Genomic DNA, 19,176 nt, shown 5'->3' with positions numbered 1-19,176 from the left:
CAATATTTTGCTTGAATACGTTTCATTTTCCCTTCTTTTCACATTTAACCACCGTCTCAGACGCTTCCGCACCGCCATCATCGTAGGGATCGGCCAGTCGGCGCGACGAAAAAAGAAAAAATGAAATCGATAGTTACAAAATACTGTCCTGAATCGCTTTAGGATAAAGACAACCGCAAGCGAAGAACTCCGAAGTCTGGCCAGACTGGGAAACCAGACTTCAGGATCCGCTCGCTTCACTTGAAACCGCTTGCACCAAAGCATTGAAAATTACCAAATGCTGTGCGGAATCTGTCGAATGTCACATTGACTAACGAGTATGGTCAGTGGCACAAGAAAGAAGTCGGAACGTCGCGCCCTGTAGAAGGAGCAGTCTGAATGAAGCCAGCTTTCAAGGTCTTAGCGTGCCTCGACTCGAGCAATCACGACCGGGACGCACGGCAGCCAGAGAGAGAGAGAGAGACCGAGAGAGTGGGGGGGGGGAGGGAAGGGACGAGGGTCTAGAGCAGAAGAGAACAAAGAAAAAAGATGGCGGAAGACCTTCGGGCATGCCCACTGGCCACACTGTGAGGCGGGGCCGTGTTCAAGGAGATCTCTTTTACTCACGCCCTCCTCTCTGCATCTCGCGCCTTCCTGCCACAAATTTATCGTTGCATCTAATGGGGATCTTCCCGAGCGGATCGTCCTCTGTGGCGGCGCCGCTCTCAGGTATGCGCGGTCGACATTGCATGCAAACCCGCGCGTCCGCGTACGAAGGACCGCTTCCGCCAACCAGAACGTATTTGCTTGCCTCGCTCGGTATGCAGATACGTCAGTTCAAGACGTCACACCCGGAGACATGGCGCCGGCAGGATGGCAACGGCGGCGATTGGTCGCCCCAGATACTGCCACGTGTGTATTCCCCTGCGAGCCACAGCCGGGGCACTTCTTTCTTTTTTTCCCCGTGCTTTCATCCATTCTCTCTGTCGATCCCGAGAACAAACCAGGAGACTCAAGATCGTTGCTTTACTGTGCAAGAAGCGAGTACTGCCAGTTATATTCAAATCGGTTTCGGTAAGCGCGGAACCCTAAAACCGGAAAGAGTGCGCGCGGTGTTGCAGTGCGCGAACAATGTAGGTGTGCTGTTGCTGCACGGCACGAATCTTGCGCAACAGGCCTGCCCGCCGCCATTGCTGTAACGGAAGCGAAAAATGTCTCAAGACGCCTAAGATCACAGAGCGCGCACGTAGTTCCGCAGATGCGTCTCCGGGGGTGCAGCTCAGCGGACGAAAGCTCCGGAGGAATGCAACTTCCTCGCCCCCTCTTTCTTTCTCTCGCCGTTGTCGGAAACGGTGCTGGTCGCGGATGGTTAACCCTTTTGGCGGCGCCCAGAGAGCTGGCGCGCGCGAGGCATAAGCAGAGACACCCACCGTTGGCGGCGAACGAGTTCGCCGTGCTGACCAGGGCCGGCGGTTTGACCACGTCCGTTGGGGGCGGCTGGTCGAGCAGGCTCTTGGGGTCCACCTCCTCGAACACTGCTCGGCCGCTCGCCTCATCTTGGACCTGGGCCCGGCGCAGCGCGACCTGCTGCGCCATGACCACCTGGCGCTCGGCGATAAGCCTGCACTTTGGGCAGACACAGATGCGGTACGGGCAGTAGCGCTTGTGGCCACGCACGGCCACTTTTCGGTTGTGGTTCCGGCACCGGGCGCACTGGGGACTCCGGGTCGTCGTCGTCCCCGAAGTAGTTGTCTTGGTCGTGATGGCAGAGGTCGTCGTCGCCGAGGCGGCACCGGAGGAGGCGCCCGGCAGCTTGCTGGGGACCTTCCCGGGACCGTCGGCGGGCGTCCGAGACTCCATGAGGATCATTTCCCTAGCAGGCCGCCCGGGGAATTCCCTGGTGCCCGGTGAACGGGGAACGCCAGCGACTCCGATCTCTCTGTGGTCGCGGCAGCCGCGCCGAGCATCGGCCCGTCTCGCGCTAGCTTGGTTAGGGGGATCCCCGACACCGCCGCGCCAGGCGACCGGGGCGACGCGCGGCGGATAAAGTACAAATCGCGCGAAGAAAACTCGTCTCTCTGCCACCGTCTCTCCTCCTCGCCTGACTTGACTCAACTTCACAAACGTAAACGACGAGGTAAAGCCACGTGACGAGTTCGCCCCTGGCGCGACCTGACGGACGAGGGGGGAACCGCCGCGCTTATAGGCGCCGGCGCCTGACTATTTTGTTTTCACTGGCCCTTCTCCACGCGCGCGCGCTTCGCCTTGACTCGTCCGGCCTGGCGGTGCGTTGAAAGGAGGCTCCAGACGGAAAGAACATTGCTCCCGGCGGCGTCTGCGATGTGGCTGTGTGTCGCGGCTCCCGCCAAAACACGCTAACGAATCATTGATCAGATTTCCGCGCTCACTTTTGCACCTCCGCGACATAATATCGGGAAGAGTTTGTGAACAAGGGCGAGTGCTGCACCATCGAGCCGTTTGCGAAATCGGTTTTCGCTCCCGTTGCGTATTAACATCATGGTTTAGGGGTGCTCACGCTCACTTAACCAGTCGTGGCCTCCTGCAACAATAAACTTGTCTCATTTATTTGTATATGCTACCTGCGGGCGCGCAGACTCGCTGAATCACGCAGGGTTTCAGGTCTTGCTTTGAAAACGATGCACAGCATGACTGCGTCAGTGTGTGCTATAACTGCCTGCCTTGGTGGATACTCGTAAAACGGCAGAACAAATAAAAGAAAAATTGAAAGCGCTGATGATAGTGCTGTCTTTGTCGAGATTCACTAAGAGAAGGAATTATGTTGTGAGCTTCCAACGGTCATAATTGATTGATTTTTGCTAAAGCTCATACATTGTGACTTGTCTAGTGAGCCTAATCACAGCTTCATTTACTATGCGCAAATAACTTGTGCTCTTGTATGTTTGCGTACATCTAAATGCGTATGTCGCTTCAGTATTCCCCGCCTTTAGGATGTAAAATCATTGTTAGGCACGTGACCAGATTTAGTTCATACCGCTAACACTTTTCCATCCTATACAAATAAACAAACAAACAAACAAACAAACAAATAACAAACCAATTTCTATTTTTAACTGTTAATGATTTATAGTGACTGTCTTCACTTCCTCGTAGCCATCGGGGAACTTGCTCGAAGACGCCGACTTATAGTATACGTACATAATTTACGGTACATATTTACGTATATACACGTACGTGCCCGGTGTTTCACACCCTGACTAAGCAACTGGTCACCATGTAAAGCCTTTTAATGCGTTTGCATCGCTAGCAATTTGCGTTTATTGTACTCGGCGCAGTGCATGCGAAATACAACAGCAACTCATAAGTGACACGGGTGCGCGGTCCGTTGCAACTGCTTGCGGAGTAATACTCGTATGGTACATCTCTCCCACCTGAAATATACGCACATTTTATGAACTGTTTTGTTTCCTCTTGAGGTGCAGCGGTGATATGTATGTGGCAAATGTGGTATATTTTGTCTATCAGGTGTAGTGTTCGGCGATACGTTAGGTTTGAATCCTTAAGTACAGCCCGGTCCGCATTAATTTTACCTTTGCCTAGTCAAGTTACTTTTATGTAAAATGACATAAGTAGCTGTCCCACAAAAGTTGCTCTGTCATATATAGCAGGCTGCTGATCACACAGTGAAGTATTAGGCTAAACAAAAACTGAGTTTTCAGGTTCAAACGCATGTAGAACTCAGAAATGCTTCAATATGTTACACGCGTAACTGATGAAATTTGTTACCTTAAGTAAAATAAATGGAATGATAGTGATAGTGATGTTCGTATAACTATGATTTTGGCGTTCGAATACCTTACAAAAATTAGCAAATCCCGATGCTTATAAATTGGAACTTTATTTTACAGTTACCATAGCTCCGCTACAAATATTGATATTACATTTCCTTGAAGTGAGCCTAATAACCGGTTATAGATGTTGTAAACATGCCTTTTCAGTTTGCACGAAGTGCACCATTTTATGTTCATATATAAAATAGTGAGGTTCCAATCCGTGCTTTTGTGACCGTGGGTCACAATATACGATATATTTTAAACGCAGCAATTTTCATTGGAGACGCTTTGGAAGTCGAGCAATACGAGCAATTCTGTCACATGAACAGGAAGAGACCGAGCTGAAATTTCTGTCTTGCGAAAGACCTTTATTGCCGGAAAAGACCACAAAAATAAATAAATAGTAATCCTTACGAAAAAATGGCGTTCGCAACTTGGGATCCTTGTGCGCATTCCAATGCGACGATAACTTCAACATGAAATCTATTTTGCTTTTCTTAATTACCAGCTACCGCTTGTACCTAGTTGGTTGATTAGTTTCTGGGGGCGAGTGCAGTAGAAGAATAATGTATTCACTTAAAGTTTGAATTTCAAAGTACAACAATATATATTTGAAGTAAACTATTCTATATACTTACAAACTCCGTAATATTAGGCAAGGAAAAGTGTTGTTTAGATAAATAAATTATTATTTATTTTCTTAATAATGTACACAATATCCTTTCCATAAGCTGCAGTAATGTACGTTGTAGAAACTGAAGTGTGCGCTGAAACTTTAGCACTTCCACACTCCCCGCTACTAAGTAGACTACAGTAGACTACAGTTTTGTAGCTTTATGGAACCTTCTGTTCGCCTCTGTTGGGTCAAAGGCCTGCGGTAATTTTTTGCCTACAGCGGTGCAACCTTTTCATTGTTTGTTTTAAAATATTTCATTCATGCAATTCCGTGCTACATGTGAGGTTTAGTTTCTTTTGTGCGTAGTCATGGTTAGGTTCCCTTGTGGTCAGTGTATCAAGTTTGAAGAAGTCGTGTAAAACAGTTTTATTTCCTGCTTTTATAATTCAGTGGTAAAACATCCAAACACCCACCTGCCTGCCGTAAGGTCAGCCTGGCAGTTGAGCTGACTTACATATATAATGTTTCATTACATAATTCTTCAACTTCAGTTTTTTTTGTGTAGATCAATCTTCACCGGCGATGAAGGCAGTCGCTGCGTTACGGGATTCTCGCTTTTCAAGATCGATGGGTCGGTTTGAATGCCCCGGCTGAGGCTTATCCAACTCTGGAGTCAAAACTTCCGTAACTGATGTTACGAGCGAAATGCCGCAGTGCTACCTGCGGGATCAGAGCGAAAAAAAGTGCTCATTGCGCATTTGCAGTGCTGCTATATCGCGTATTTGACGGCTTTGAATCGTGTGAATCTTGCGAGTAAATAAACTATGTGACGTTGTCGTTGCGTCATCATTGTTAACAGTGACCCCACGAACGCTCTCGAGTTTGTTGTCGACAAAGCGCCTGATTCTTGGTCCATCATCTATATGTGACAGTTCGAGGCTGGTCATCGTTGGTCCCGTATACCATTGACGCTGTTGTCGCGAGTATGTCGACGAAGAATTGTGGGCCAACACATCGACATCTTTTCAAGAACCATTTCGACGAACTCGATCTCCTTCTCCTCCGCCACTGTATTGCATGTTGTAACCTCCGAAAGGCATGCACAGAAGCCACCGCTTCCAGAGTCTTTGTGGAGTGCGACACGCAGCAGTAATTTCCAAGCGTTGTGTATGAGCGCAAGCGCAGTGCCTAATCTCGCCCGGCTCCCGAAATCACATTGCTGCAGCGAACTCGAGTTAGAGTTTTTGGGGTGGCGGTTGTGGACAGGGTTTCCTTTGCCCTAAAGCTATAGCGATGTTCAGGACGAGGAGGCGGCCTGGTGAAGGACCACGGTCGCCTTCGGCTTAGCGCGATGGACGGATAGCCGGACGGCGGTACAAAGCAAGCTTAGTTTCGAGCTCTTGACTGTTGTCGCAGTAAAATACAAGCACCTACACAAGTCGCCGGTTTATCTGGCAATCATGGAGGAAAGAAACAAAATAGTAGAGGCCCTGACGTCACGTTTCTGAAGCCGGAACTGCAGCCACGTTGGTGTGCCATCTACCTTTGCGCCTCGAATCAGCTCGCCGGATCAAATAGGCGTGAGCTTTGAACTTGCATTTATACGAACCGCCGGATGCGTGCGCTGCTGACGCGCGTCAGAACAAAGCTCCGAAACTTCAGTAACAGTTTTAGGGAAGCAGACGCGCTTACGTGTTTCTCCGTGGCACGTTGAAGAAGACGACGAAAACCTGCGCCGGGATTGCTTGAATGTCTCTGTTGCTGGCTGACACTCACACTCAGAGACTCTTTACAACTTTTAAGCTTACACACCACGCTCCAGAATCAGCTAGTCTTTCCAACAGAATGTGGCGCGAGAAGGACGCGGGCCGAAAAATTTTGTCTTACTTTTCAGAGGCCGACTGCAGCAGTGACAGCTTCAGGAACGCGGTTGACTTGCCAACGTTGACGTTTGGGGTACCAGTCCCAGGGCTCCTTTGAGAATAACATCACGTGGCATCCGCCACGTTTCCCCAACATGACGGTGCTGGCCGAGGCCTCTCCTACGCTTTCCTTTCTCCATGCTGGCGGTAAATCGATAGCGGTTACGACAGTAACGGCGGCAAAAGCGATTCTGAGAAGTCCAATGTGACTGAAGGATGTGTGAAGGCCCAGACGTGCGCTGCTCGATAAAAGGTCACAGCATTCAGAATGTCCTTGACCTCCGTGTTCTGAAACGATGCTCGACTCGAAGCTTGCCTTACAGTCCATCGAGATGGGCACGGCTTGGCCCTTCGACTGTAGAAGGCACTGCGCTTCTCAAGAGTTGCCGTGGTGTGCCAATGAAACGCAGTGACCATTTCTGTTGAAGCGTGGCGCTGCCATCAACTTTCTTGAGTTGCGGTGGTTGTTCAGTGGAGCGACATTCTAGAATATGAGTGTGAACCTATATTGTTTCGCGCATCCATGCCAGTTAGGGTTTATCTTTCTTTCCTTTTTTTTCTGAATATGAAGTTTAACATTTTCCTGCTCATACAGCGTCCAGTGTAGAATAAAGCTAGAATAAAGAATAAAGCTAGAATAGCTGCAGAATAAAGCTATAATAATTCTTCCTCTCTTTCACGCCTCTGTTTCCTTGCTTTCTAGAGACCTGCAAAGAGGCCTTCCTCCAAAGCTGATAACTAGCCTTTTATTTATTTATTTATTTATTTATTTATTTATTTATTTATTTATTTATTTATTTATTTATTTATTACCGCGGCAGCAATAGAGCTCGCAACTGCGTTTGCTAGGATTTGAAGTGTAGCGCAAAAGAAAAGGCAGAGGGTCAGAAAAGACGAAGACATAGCGTTTCTTCTGTCTCCTCTATTGTCCTTCGTGCCATATTGAGATATAGCTGAAGTTATGCAGTACCAACTAACCCAGCAGCCTGTTCTTTTTCTATGACTGTGTGCCTGTTGCGCCATCACCGTCACACCACCATCGTCGTCAGACCAACCGTCATCCGTAGAGAGAGAGAGAGAGAGAGAGAGAGAGAGAGAGAGAGAGAGAGAGAGAGAGAGAGAGAACATTTATTTATCATGAGTTTGGGCGACTTCCTCGCAGGGTGGAGCCCTTAGTTCAGGGCCCCATTGGCTCGCGCCACTCTGCGTGCCCGCTGGATCAGCCGGCGCTGCTCTTGCGGGTCTGAGCTGGTCAGCGCAGTCTCCCAGGAGGAAGGGGAAGGTGAAGGAATAGGGGAGTTGCCCGGAGGGTGTGGGCACTCCCACGTGCAATGATATACTGTGGGCTTTGCTCCACAATAGGGACAGTATGAGGTATATTGTGTGGGGTGGAAGAGGTGAAGGTAAAAGAGGCAGGGAAATGAATTAGTTTGAAGCTGTCGCCACGCGACGGCATCTTCTCGATTAAGGGAATTATGTGGGGGAGGGAAGTCTCTCCTGGTATCTCTGTAATATTGTAGAGTTTCAGTGTAGTTCAGTGGTTCTGTCGGTGCGTCGTCTGGGTTGGACAGCTCTTCCAATGGCGCCCGGTTAGCGAGCTCTCGGGCTACCGCATTAGCGCGTTCATTACCATGGAGAGAGGCGTGTCCAGGTGTCCAGACGATACGCACCCTGTGTAACGCTGTGGGGTGTAATGATGTACCCTTGTGCCAAAGTCCTGCAGGCGGTCTGAGAATCAGTGACCACTGTGATAGATCCATCCGGCGCCGGCATGGTTGAAGCATGTACGATGGCTAGGGCAATAGCAGCCTCTTCCGCCGTGCCACTGTCCATAGTGTTGAGAGTGGCCGAAGCTCTCAGAATGTCTGCACTATCTAGTACGACTAGACATAGGGCACGTTTCTGTGGGTAGCGTGCCACGTCGGTGTATAGGACTGGAGTGTTTGATTTATCATTGCCAAATAGGCGAGCCAGGGCTTGTGCTCTTGCCTTTCGTCGACCTTTATGACGGTCAGTGTGCATATCCCGGGGAATTGGGGCCACGTGAATTTTGTTGCGAATGCTAAGCGGAAGAAGTGTGTGGTTTTCCTGTTGTGGTTTTCTTGGTATTAGGTATCCTAGCCGGGATAGAATGTGGCACCCTTGCATTGTTCGTTGTAGACGTTGCAATTGGCTGTTAAAATGACCTTCAACTAGTTCGCAGATGGTGTTGTGCACCCCCAGTCGTAGTAGGAGCTGCGTAGACGCATGTTGGGGTAGTCCCAGCGCTGCCTTTAGTGCCGTACGGAGGAGGGTGTCCATCTGGTGCATCTCAGTCTGAGTCAGATTATGATAGGGGAGGTGGTATGTTAATCGGCTAATTATGAGGGCTTGCATGATTCGGAGTCCGTAGCAAGTCCGTAGCATCACGGACTTGCAGCATCGCGAAGCGAAATATATTTTCTCGGCTCAGCGAGTGTCAAACTCATGTCTCTGCGCCAACGCGCTGTTGGGAGCCCGACACGCCAGCCTGTGAGCCACGACGCAACATTCACGTTTAGTAGTTTGTGCGGTGATTTGTGCGACATGCCAGCTCTGAGAGCAGCGCCATTTGTGCACGTATTTCGTAGGCCACAACTGGCAATGCTGTAACGTCGCGAAGAATAAGTTCTTAAGGAAAGTGCCGGAGTTCCCAATGCAAGCCTGCTACTGTCGCAGAACCTTAGTTCAGAGCCGGAGAAATCGCTGAACTCTGCTGACCTCTTTTTCTAGGGATCTCTCTGCGCGTCCTGCTCCACTGCAGCAGATTGTTTGTCAAGTGAAAATATGCCTTTGTCGGTTGAACATAGCTTCAAAACCTAACCCACAAAATATCACTATTAGTATTATTTTATCATTATTTTTTTAACGCATCCTAGCTGAGTTTTGGGCTCGAGCTGGAGATGCCTGCAGCGGCAGGCAGTGCATGCCAAGTGCCTCGGCTTCTCTGCAGAACTGAGTGTAATGCGGGCAAGCCAGCAGTAACTTAGGCCTCTGAAATTGGTGGCATAAATCAGTATTTTCAGTGTGGTAGAAACGTGCATCAGTGGTGCACAAACGAAGCCACTGGTAACAGATTTATTTCAAGACGTCACAAGTCTTTTAGCTACTGGTTGCGCATTGAAGGGTAACGCGCTTAAAAAATAAGATTAACTTAAACTTTAAAGATGGAGACTTTCAAAACGAGAATGCTTGTCAGTTGACCACAGACGAATGCTTATAAGATCAAAACTACAAATTCAAACCTCATTCAAATGTAATTTGCTTCCAGAATTTGTACTAATGAAAACTATTTCAGGTTTCTGGGCAAAGAAAAAGGCGTTAGGTGACAAGCTACTGCAAACTAGAATTAACGAGAAAAATGTGCAAATCATTCTTGAAAGTTTACATACATACATACATACATACATACATACATACATACATACATACATACATACATACATACATACATACATACATACATACATACATACATACATACATACATACATACATACATACATACATACATACATACATACATACATACATACATACATACATACATACATACATACATACATACATACATACATACATACATACATACATACATACATACATACATACATACATACATACATACATACATACATACATACATACATACATACATACATACATACATACATACATACATACATACATACATACATACATACATACATACATACATACATACATACATACATACATACATACATACATACATACATACATACATACATACATACATACATACATACATATGTTAAGGTTTTTGCCAGATATCAGTTTCTAAAATAACTGGACAGCTTAAATATTTCGACAGGTTAAATATTATTGTTCTTGTGTATCCATCGAATCGTTCTATAAAACTTGAGTGAAAGAGAAAATATTGCTTGACGTGGAATCTCTACACGCCAGTGTAAGTCTTGGCATTGCGGTACCTGTCTTCTTTCCTTATTTTTCATTTTCCATTCTAATTTGCAGTGAAAAAACAGCGTTGGTTACCCGTTCGCTTCACATCTAACGTCTCCTGTTTGTCTTTCAGGTGCGGCATTCCACAAGAGTAGGAGGATCCTGTCTCGACAGGCTTCTTTTCCTCCGGTCTTCTTTGGTGCAGTGGGCATGGCGAGCGGTTCCAAGAAAATAAACTTGACTGGCATTGTATATATAACCTAAAAGGAAAAAAGCAAATGATGTCAAGATTTCGTGTGCTGTTTCATTATATTCATTCGAATGTCCTAATAGGAAATTTCATTGAGAAAAGTAGTATAGCGAGGAAAAAACGATCAGATATGATACCACTACCAGTTGACTTTCTATTGGGATAGTAAATATACAGATGTTAGAGGCGTCTCCAGAGACACAGATTGCGCTGGCAGCAAAAACGACAAATGGGAGTGGAGGCACCGTCAACGGGGGCTACCTCAATCGCCTCAGTGGCAAAGCCAGGGCAGGGTTCTACCGAACGCTGCCCTGGCTGCTGCTGGCACGAGCATTCTCCGCACGCAAACTATAAGCACGCTATACAGTTCCTGAGATTGTTCTAAGCGCCTTGACGGCGAGGTGCAAGCGAATGGACAATGCGTGCGTCCACTCGCTTGTCCTTGTCTTCAACGCGTTTAAAAACAATCTCGAGTATTTCTTACCGACAAGGCCGTACGCTAACGTTTGCCGTTCTTACTGGGCTGTTGAGTCACTGTTCCGAGTGGTACGGGCCCTAAACGTCAAGCTAACATGATCTAATACTTCACTTGATTCTGACTACCATCCAGTGTTTCCCGTCGGTCTCAATTCGTACACAATTGAAGTCCGACGTCTGCGACGCGGGCGGGGGGGTGGGTGGGGGGGGGGGGGGTGAGAGGCTCCGCATCACGCCCGCGTTGTGAGACGCCTGGTAGCAGGGTGGGCGCTGTTCCTTCTGACCAGCAGGAGTTGCCTTGCGTACTGCGTCACGCCAACATACCCAACGCGCCTATAGTCACGGCCTCGCTGGAACGCGAACGCAGTGTTCGCTTTGGTATAGCGAGAACACCCTCCGAGGCGTTCAAACGAAACCCGATATTTTTCTATCGCTGTGCATGCTTTACCTTTCAGGCGAAACTGTCAACTGGTGATGTTGTAGCAGGCGGGGTTAGCCTTGCATACATAGCCGGCAATTGTGCCGCCTGAGCCTCATATGAATTGAGATCAGGGCTACGTCACGAGGTGTCGATGAGCCCCGTGTCTCGCAGGAAGGCAATCAGCAGTCGTTGCACTGTCTTCCTGATTGCCGCGAACCCTCCGGGGAAAACGGCGTCTTCAAAGGTCCTGTGCGTAAGACCAATGTTTTGCAAGGTTTCGACCATCACTTTTCTTTCTTTGTCTAACTGCGGGAATAGCCAAATGAAATGTTCGATGGCGCCGATATCATGACAGAAGGTACAGAGTGGGGAATCGCAACGTCCAGTCTTGAATAACTAAGCCGAGGTGTACGTGGAGTACACCTCGTGAATATGCTTCTATTGTGCACGCAAGGTGGGCGGGCTCGCGCTCTCTTGTTCTTCTTCTTTTTTTTTCCCCGACGTAGTGCTACAACATTGAAACATGCAAAAAAAAAGTAAGATAGATTTAGTGGGCTGGAAGCTATTGACCATGATGAATAAAACTGATCCCAATTTGACGTTCGAACTTATGCTGTGCGCCTGGTAAATGCTAATTTGGTAAATTAATTTTCGTTAGTCCGCTAATTAAGAACAACAGGAAAAATACCTCCCTTTGCGGAAGAAGAAGACTGCTGACTAAACACCGTGACGTCCGTATTTGTGTCTTAGTGTCGTCTGCTTCTGCTTTATTTTTGTAGCATCACGTATGTTAGCTCTGACACCCTGTAGAAAACGAGCAATTAAGTATATACCCAACACATCACCCGCTTCTATTTCTCTGACACACACGCGCACACAAGAACAACACATATAAGTCCAAAGCGCGTTTGTAATTAACAGTGCCTACGAATTTTTCTGAAGTGTCTCGAAATCAATGCTATACGCATGGAGTCGAGAACAATGCTGAAGCTGCTACTAATGTTTGTCTCGTAATTATAGGAGAGGCAGAGCCTATAAACTAGGGAGCCTTCGTGTAGGCCCCCTAATATAAACGCTATTGACCCGGCTACCTATTGATGCGCTGTGGGTCTGCTTGCACTTTAAATAGGCGTAGTGAATGAGTATCAGGGGCTTGTTCGATACCAACGAGGAACAACCTTATCGTGGCTGCCAGCGCTGCCGTTTCGCTTTTGCCTGGCTACTGGCTCCACCTCAAGCATAAGTTTTATGCGGCGAAGAGAACTTAACAAAGCGATGCTGCGTGAAGTTGCATCCGTGCAACTTTATTATGAATTTTATTCCATGCAATGTTTAGAAAGGAGCTCGTTATTTGCATTTTTTAATTCATTTTTGTGCGGAATTCTGCATACAGATAGCCTTTCTGGCCCGAGAGATTTAGCCTAATTACAGAGCTTTAGAATCGGGAACAACATACGCAACAATATTTTACAGGTATTTTGCACCTTCAGTACGACATAGTTTGCACAAGAAACTCTGCTGAAAACGCGAAATGAGCAAAGAAACAGAGACACTGACAACGAGAGAGGACTACTAAATGTTGAAAAATATGTCGACAGGCTAGAAATTTTATTCGCATATCAAAGAAGGAAGCAAGAGAATAGTTGCAAACGCCAGCCGGTGGATTGCGGACAGACGCTTGATTGAAGACTTCGGTTAGTTGAATGAGCACTGAATCTACCGTTAGCTTTTTACGTATGGTCATTGTGAATTTGTAAAAAAATTCGCTAATATAGTGCTTCCCTTACGAAACGTTTTTGCCATAATTTGGGGAGGGCACGTTCGATGCCATAACAAGCTTTTCAGTAACCATTAGGTTCGGTCTTGATGGAGAAATGCTACACAGCGCGACTACCCAATTTATTGGGATAAAGGTCGACGTTTTTTTTTCTGGCGAATGTTTTCCAAAATGAGCTATTGACCTATATTCGTGAACAAAGTTTGCAATAGTACCTAACGTTTCTTCGTAGCGCACGCCGTAAAGTCAGTTTGGAGATTATCCCCACTGGGTTTAGGAAATTCTGCATATCTAACGTGCTCGACGGGATGGGAGGCTGAGGGCACATGTGTCGTATCCGGCGAGGATGACTTCTGTGACAGTTCCGACAAGCATAAAGCCTGCGGCATCGACTAGCGAGATTTAATAGCCGAGCTTAGGTTAAATACAGGTCTGTTGTGTTCAAAGTTGCTTGTCTTTCCAAAAAGATATTATTGAACCTATATTAGAATTAATATATATTAAGTTTCTCAGTGAGTTCAATCTATAGGGGTCGGCCTATCTTCGTGTTCGACCTATATTCCCATAAATATCGTAAATATTGCATTATAGTCTATCGAATGAACGACTGTTGTCTGTGCTATAGCGCCCACTCATGACAGCAGTTTGAGCCGACGGCGCTTTCCAAACACAGTGTTAAGATGAAAGCGGCTATCGCTTTGCTGCAGTTCTGTCCTGTCCTATTCGTTTGAATGCTGAGTAGCTAATGAGTGGTTGTCAAAGATACGAAGAAAACGAAAACGGTGCTATCTTCTGAATTCCTAGTATGAGCAGGTCTTAGCGCCGTCTGTCAGTGGAGGAGACAAAGAAAGTGGAGACAAAAGTGATCGGCAAAAGAACTAAGCAGCCCATTCGCAGGGTACCCGTGGAAGAGAGCAGCAGGCGTGGGTGGAGGCGATGCGATGAGTTGAATAGTTCTCCAAAGACGGCGGGCTGTTCTATCCGAGTCCATTCGAGAAACTCGAGAGGCTGCCTATATATACGAGCTGCGCTCAGCTGGTGGTTTGTGTGCTGGAGTTTTGGTTTATTGGCCTGCTGAAGTGCGTCGTTTCCGGTACTGCTGGAGTAGGTTGGCACGCGTTATGACGTGTGCTCAGTGCATTACAGGAGCCCAGGACGCTGCCAGTCATTTTTGTTGGAACACATTTTAAGACAGCCAGGTCAGCGATGCGCAGAGACCATTGTCCCGCAGGACGTAAAGCTTGGAGTCCAATAGTGTGACGCAGACGCTTGCTTGCCGATGTTGCTGCATGGATTGAAGCACTGCATGTGATGCGCATGTGATGGCAATAAAGAGTTGCGGGCAGACCTCGTCCTGGAAGTCGGCATCCAGACGGAGCCCTATGATATGCGCTGCAGCTGAGTTGGAAGAGAAAGGTAGGCGGCAGTCATTGCTGTTCTAGTGGTGGTACAACAAAGGCCGTTGCATCTGCACCATTTTCTGGGAGTGCCTGTGAACACGTGAATAGGTGGATAGTAAATCGTGAGAAATTAGTGAATGTCTTTCACTGCAGGGCACAGTGACGACAATACCGCTTGTAAACTCGTCGTATCCTCGTCATAATCTTTAGCGGTATCCACTATATGGTGCTTGGAGCATAGCCGTACTCACTGGTGGACAGCGGACCAGAGAGACAAAGTTTGGTGCTTAGTGGGGTGACTTGCCCGGGCACCGACCTTTTTCAAAAGGAGAGTACAGCCCATTATGAAGACGGAGTACAGAGTGTACTGAGAAGTTATTTGAGCAGCCGACAAGTTAATACGTCATGGCTTTACCGGTAACGTTGATTCTGGATGTCAGCTGTAGCACGCAGCATCGAAGCACTAGTTCAGGACCGTTGGCACGAGCGGCTGTTCTTTCAGCTAGCTGCCAAGAGATCCAGAGGTGCAGAAGATTTACATTAGAAGCTAATCATCCGCAGTGAGTTGTAGTACAGCGCGGGGTTGCTGCCGGCATGGATTCGCCTATGTTCTCAAGGAAGTCGTCCTCTCTTGTCTCTGGTCAGGTCTGCCGGGCGAAAAACTGTGGAGGATTCGAGCATGATTTTCTGGGGCAAACGTTCCATAGAAGTAACCTCATGCGTGAGGGCCAAAGGGCCAGCTTGAATGTGCAGTGCCGTCGAGTTGAGGAAAAGCTCAGTATGGGAGTGAACTCTGCCAGTCGGTCGAAGTTTGTATCACCAGTGTTTCAGAATAGTAAAGCCCACGCACGATATCTCCCCGAATATGGCCTTGCTTAGGCATGCTTTGGTTCTGCTACCCAGTTCCATGTGGTGGAAGTTACCATACAGATGAGCTTTCTTCTCGTTACTGCCCCACATATAGATGCTAGTGACAGCACGGTTGCAGCTGCCAATGCGCAGTGTGAAAACATAGCATTGCGTAGGGACTGGCTGTGAGGTCAGCCATTGAATGTGCCGCAAGTGGCAGATGAACTCGCAAATACAGTGTACAATGTGGCATCCCGTATGGGTGATCGCTGCCCAGGCCGTCAACGCTTACAGGACGGCACTTTGCAGAAGGGGACACTAAACTACACTGAAACCAACTCATACACGGGTTCCCGCTTTCAGGTAAGGATCCCGAGTGCGTTCTCACTCCCGCACAGGTGCGCTGCAGTCAGTGTGCTGTACGCTTTGGCGCCGAGCGTCTTTCTGAAACACGCGCCGCCTAGAGCGTCGCAGAGCCTCATGCGATGTATTAAACACCGAAGTGTCGAGGATAAAATGCTGTGTATATATATTAATTGTTCTCGAAGACCTGGAAGACCACAACGAACCTTTTCGGTAATTCACGCAAAGTGCGCCGGCTCCGCTATCGTCTGTTTCCGCCGTGTGTTTGCGTGGGTACTGTGACGGGTGCAAGCAACATCAAGCATTTTTTCTTTGCTGTTTTGGGTCAGCAGGTGCTGTGCAAGCTTCCTCATATTTTTTTCCCATATGTACAAATAGTCGCTCAACGGGCTTCAAAGTACGCGAATCTTGTAACCCACAACCTTCTTACGACGTTTGTTACTGGGAACACTGTTGTCAAGGGTCTTATGCAGGGACGTGCGTTTTTCTCTTATAATTGTAGAATGAACATACTGCACTTAGCGGAGCTCTGCTATTGCTAAAATATTGTAGGTGGATGTAATATTTACGCCCGGATTTCTCAAAGTAATTCTTGGCGTAGTTACCTTCCTAGCTTGTCAAGAAAGAACTACGGATTTGTGTTAATCTTCACCTCTCAGATGCACGCCCGAGCATATCAGAGCGAATCCCGAATGCTCCTCTCTGCCGTATTATAGGTGGCGGAAGGGACACTGCAGTTATGTTTCAGGCACTGCCAACCGTGAGGAGCGCAGAAATAGACAAATTCGCATTAATTTTTTTGACAAACCTGCCAAGTAGTTGCAGAAAGTTTTATATGCCTAAATCATGTGTAAAACACGCCGGCTATATCCCTTCCGTCGTCTGCAGTGAGGCAAAGCATGGCCTTCGAGATTCGCTGCCAATTATTGCTCAGGGGTGCCTCTCAGAAGTGCAGACGAAGACAAATTCTCCTTTTTTTGTAGACAAGCTAGACAAGAAACAATGTCATGTATTACAGTGAATGATCCAGGCTATAAAATGTAATCTTTCTGCAAAACTTTAGCCACGATTGTATGCGTTCCATAATGGCTGATATAAGCTTCACTGCAATACAGATATGGTTATGAGATCAATTATTTACTTATTTATTTATTTATTCAAGTCACCTCACAGGCTCCAAGCATCGGAGCATTGTGTGAGAGGGAGGGATTACAAAGATAGGGGCCAAGTCTGGAGCTTGAGTAGCATGATTATACAACGCTTATTGACTGTTGGTACCTATCACTGAAACGCAAGAACATGTTTATGCAATAGGTAATGACGCGTTAGTAACCAGAAAATATGGCGGTTACTTCGGCCCTAAAACGACAGCACGCGAAGATGAAAATAATACCGGCACATGGAGGCTTCAGGACCTGAGACCAAGATAAAGCGGATGGCGTAGGATCTCAGGTACGGTCCGTGCATTGGGGCAGCCAGAGCATGCCGGGGGTAGTTCGCGTACAAAATAAACTGTCTGCGATTCTCACTATTCCCAACAAGACACCGTGTACGCTTCTCCACATTGCACAACGGTAATGCGGCGAAGTTATTTAAGCCCCTTGCCAGGACGTTTTTTTTTCTTAGGTTTTTGTTGTTTGTCATTTTTGTCTATTGAAGATTTAGCGGGGTGCAAAGCACCTTGGTGTACTACTTTCTTCGTCTGCGGCATGCCTAGGGCAGTAAAATAAGCCTAAAATGCCTGCAGGAGATTCCGCAGTATGCGAAGAGCAGCTGGCAACTGACAGCGACGAAAGATTATTAAGAACTACGAAACACACACGCGCGCGTGCGCGCGAACCATCGCATAACGTCGCATCTAATATGCTGCCCGCCGTTTTAGGCCCATTAGACACAACCAGTCTTGTACAGGTTGGCGACGGACTCGGACATATGTGAGATCTGGTATTTTATGTATTTTGTTACAGATTGGAATCACGTGAGGTCTGTTACTGGACGAGCCTCTGCTCACCGACGTGTTCTCATAAATGGTGGTGGCACACGGAGGAAGGAAAGCGTAGCAGAGGTCCCGGCCAACCCGGATGTCATGGAGAAAGTGTGGCAGAAGTCACGTGCTGTTTTTCGCAAAGGGGCACTAGGACTGGTACCCGAAACTCAACGTTGCTATAGTAACCATGCTCCTGAAGCTCTCACTGCTGCTCTTGGCCTCCGAAAAATGATATCAAATTTTTCGACCCGGGTCATTCTCGAAGCAAATTCTGTTCGCAATGAAATTTAGGAAGGAAGGAAAAAGTGGAGAAGGAAAGGCAGGGTTAACCAGTTTAGCTAGGTTAACCAGTTTAGCTTAACCGATTTGCTACCCTCCACATGGGAGCGAAATGGGGGGATGAAAGATGGGAAGGAGAGAGAGAGAGAGCACATAACACAGCACACACATAGTCAGTTACATTCCGTCACTCTTGCGCGGTACGTGACATCACTGTCATAGCCGCTTGTCCAAGCCTGTCTCTTTCATAAACCGAAGTAGTCCCTTCGTCGCCTTCAGCTGCGATGTCTTCTGTCGGCGATTTGTAAAAATAGTTGCAACTGACAATGGTCTATTGTCAAGGTGCGCTAGAACGGACGCCAGGGACTGTCTCTGAACATTATATTCAGGACAGTCGCACAGAATGTGTTCTAGCGTCTCCTCGCAAAGTCAGGCATTGCAGAGAGCGTTGTCGGCCATTCCAATGCGAAATGAGTAACATTTCGTGAAGGCCACCCCTAGCCATAAGCGATAAAGCAGAGTCCAGTTGGCATAGTCAGTTCGGCAGAGTCCAGTTGGCATAACGAGATGCATCAAAGGGGGCAGGTCGATAATGCCTTTGATGCCGCTCGGGCAGCTCTTGCAGACACACAGGAAGAGGCCATACCACTTTCATGGTCCGACGCCGCCAGCAGACTTCGAGTGCTTTCACAGGAGATCACGCTCTCTCTATCGTGCCCACCAAGCAGCCAGACCAAGCGATGTAATTTAAGTTCGTAGTGTCACGTCTAAGATTGAAAGTTCTGTTCTTGGTCTGTAAGTGTGAGTGTCAGTAAACAACAGAGACGGCGTGGGTCTCTGTCGACTTCTTCAACGTGCCACCGAAAAACACAGGAGCTCGTTTGCTTCATTAAAGCTGTCACAAAAATTTCGTAAGTTTCGGTCTGACGCACGTCAGCAGGGCACACTTCCGACAGCTTGTATACCAATGCAAGTTCAAAGCTCGCGCCATCTGTTCCGGCGAGCTGACTGGAAATAGAGATGGTACACTAACATGGTTGCACTTACGGCTTCAAAAACGTGACATCAGGCCTATAGAACATCC

General features: G+C 47.5%; 2 protein-coding genes across 4 annotated transcripts in view; one reads left to right on the top strand and one right to left on the bottom strand.

Moving 5' to 3' along the window:
• LOC142582851 (uncharacterized) overlaps positions 1-2,039 on the bottom strand; it is a 71,028-nt gene extending 68,989 nt beyond the window's left edge. Inside the window, exon 1 of one of the 3 annotated variants that reach the window (XM_075692932.1) lies at positions 1,410-2,039. In XM_075692932.1, coding sequence (XP_075549047.1) covers positions 1,410-1,848 — 439 coding nt within the window. In that variant the 5' untranslated portion in view covers positions 1,849-2,039. The remainder of the gene's footprint in view (positions 1-1,409) is intronic. The other 2 variants (XM_075692931.1, XM_075692933.1) reach the window with 2 other exon arrangements.
• Positions 1-10,679, top strand: part of LOC142582853 (uncharacterized) — a 365,477-nt gene extending 354,798 nt beyond the window's left edge. The window contains exon 4 of the transcript XR_012828503.1: positions 10,423-10,679. The gene's annotated coding sequence lies outside the window, so the exon portion shown is untranslated. The remainder of the gene's footprint in view (positions 1-10,422) is intronic.
• Positions 10,680-19,176: the final 8,497 nt, after the last annotated feature.

Source organism: Dermacentor variabilis, chromosome 5, assembly GCF_050947875.1.
Source record: "Dermacentor variabilis isolate Ectoservices chromosome 5, ASM5094787v1, whole genome shotgun sequence".
NCBI classification, from domain to species: domain Eukaryota; kingdom Metazoa; phylum Arthropoda; class Arachnida; order Ixodida; family Ixodidae; genus Dermacentor; species Dermacentor variabilis.
Note: the sequence above shows the minus strand (reverse complement) of the source record. Positions and strands in the feature narration are given on the sequence as shown.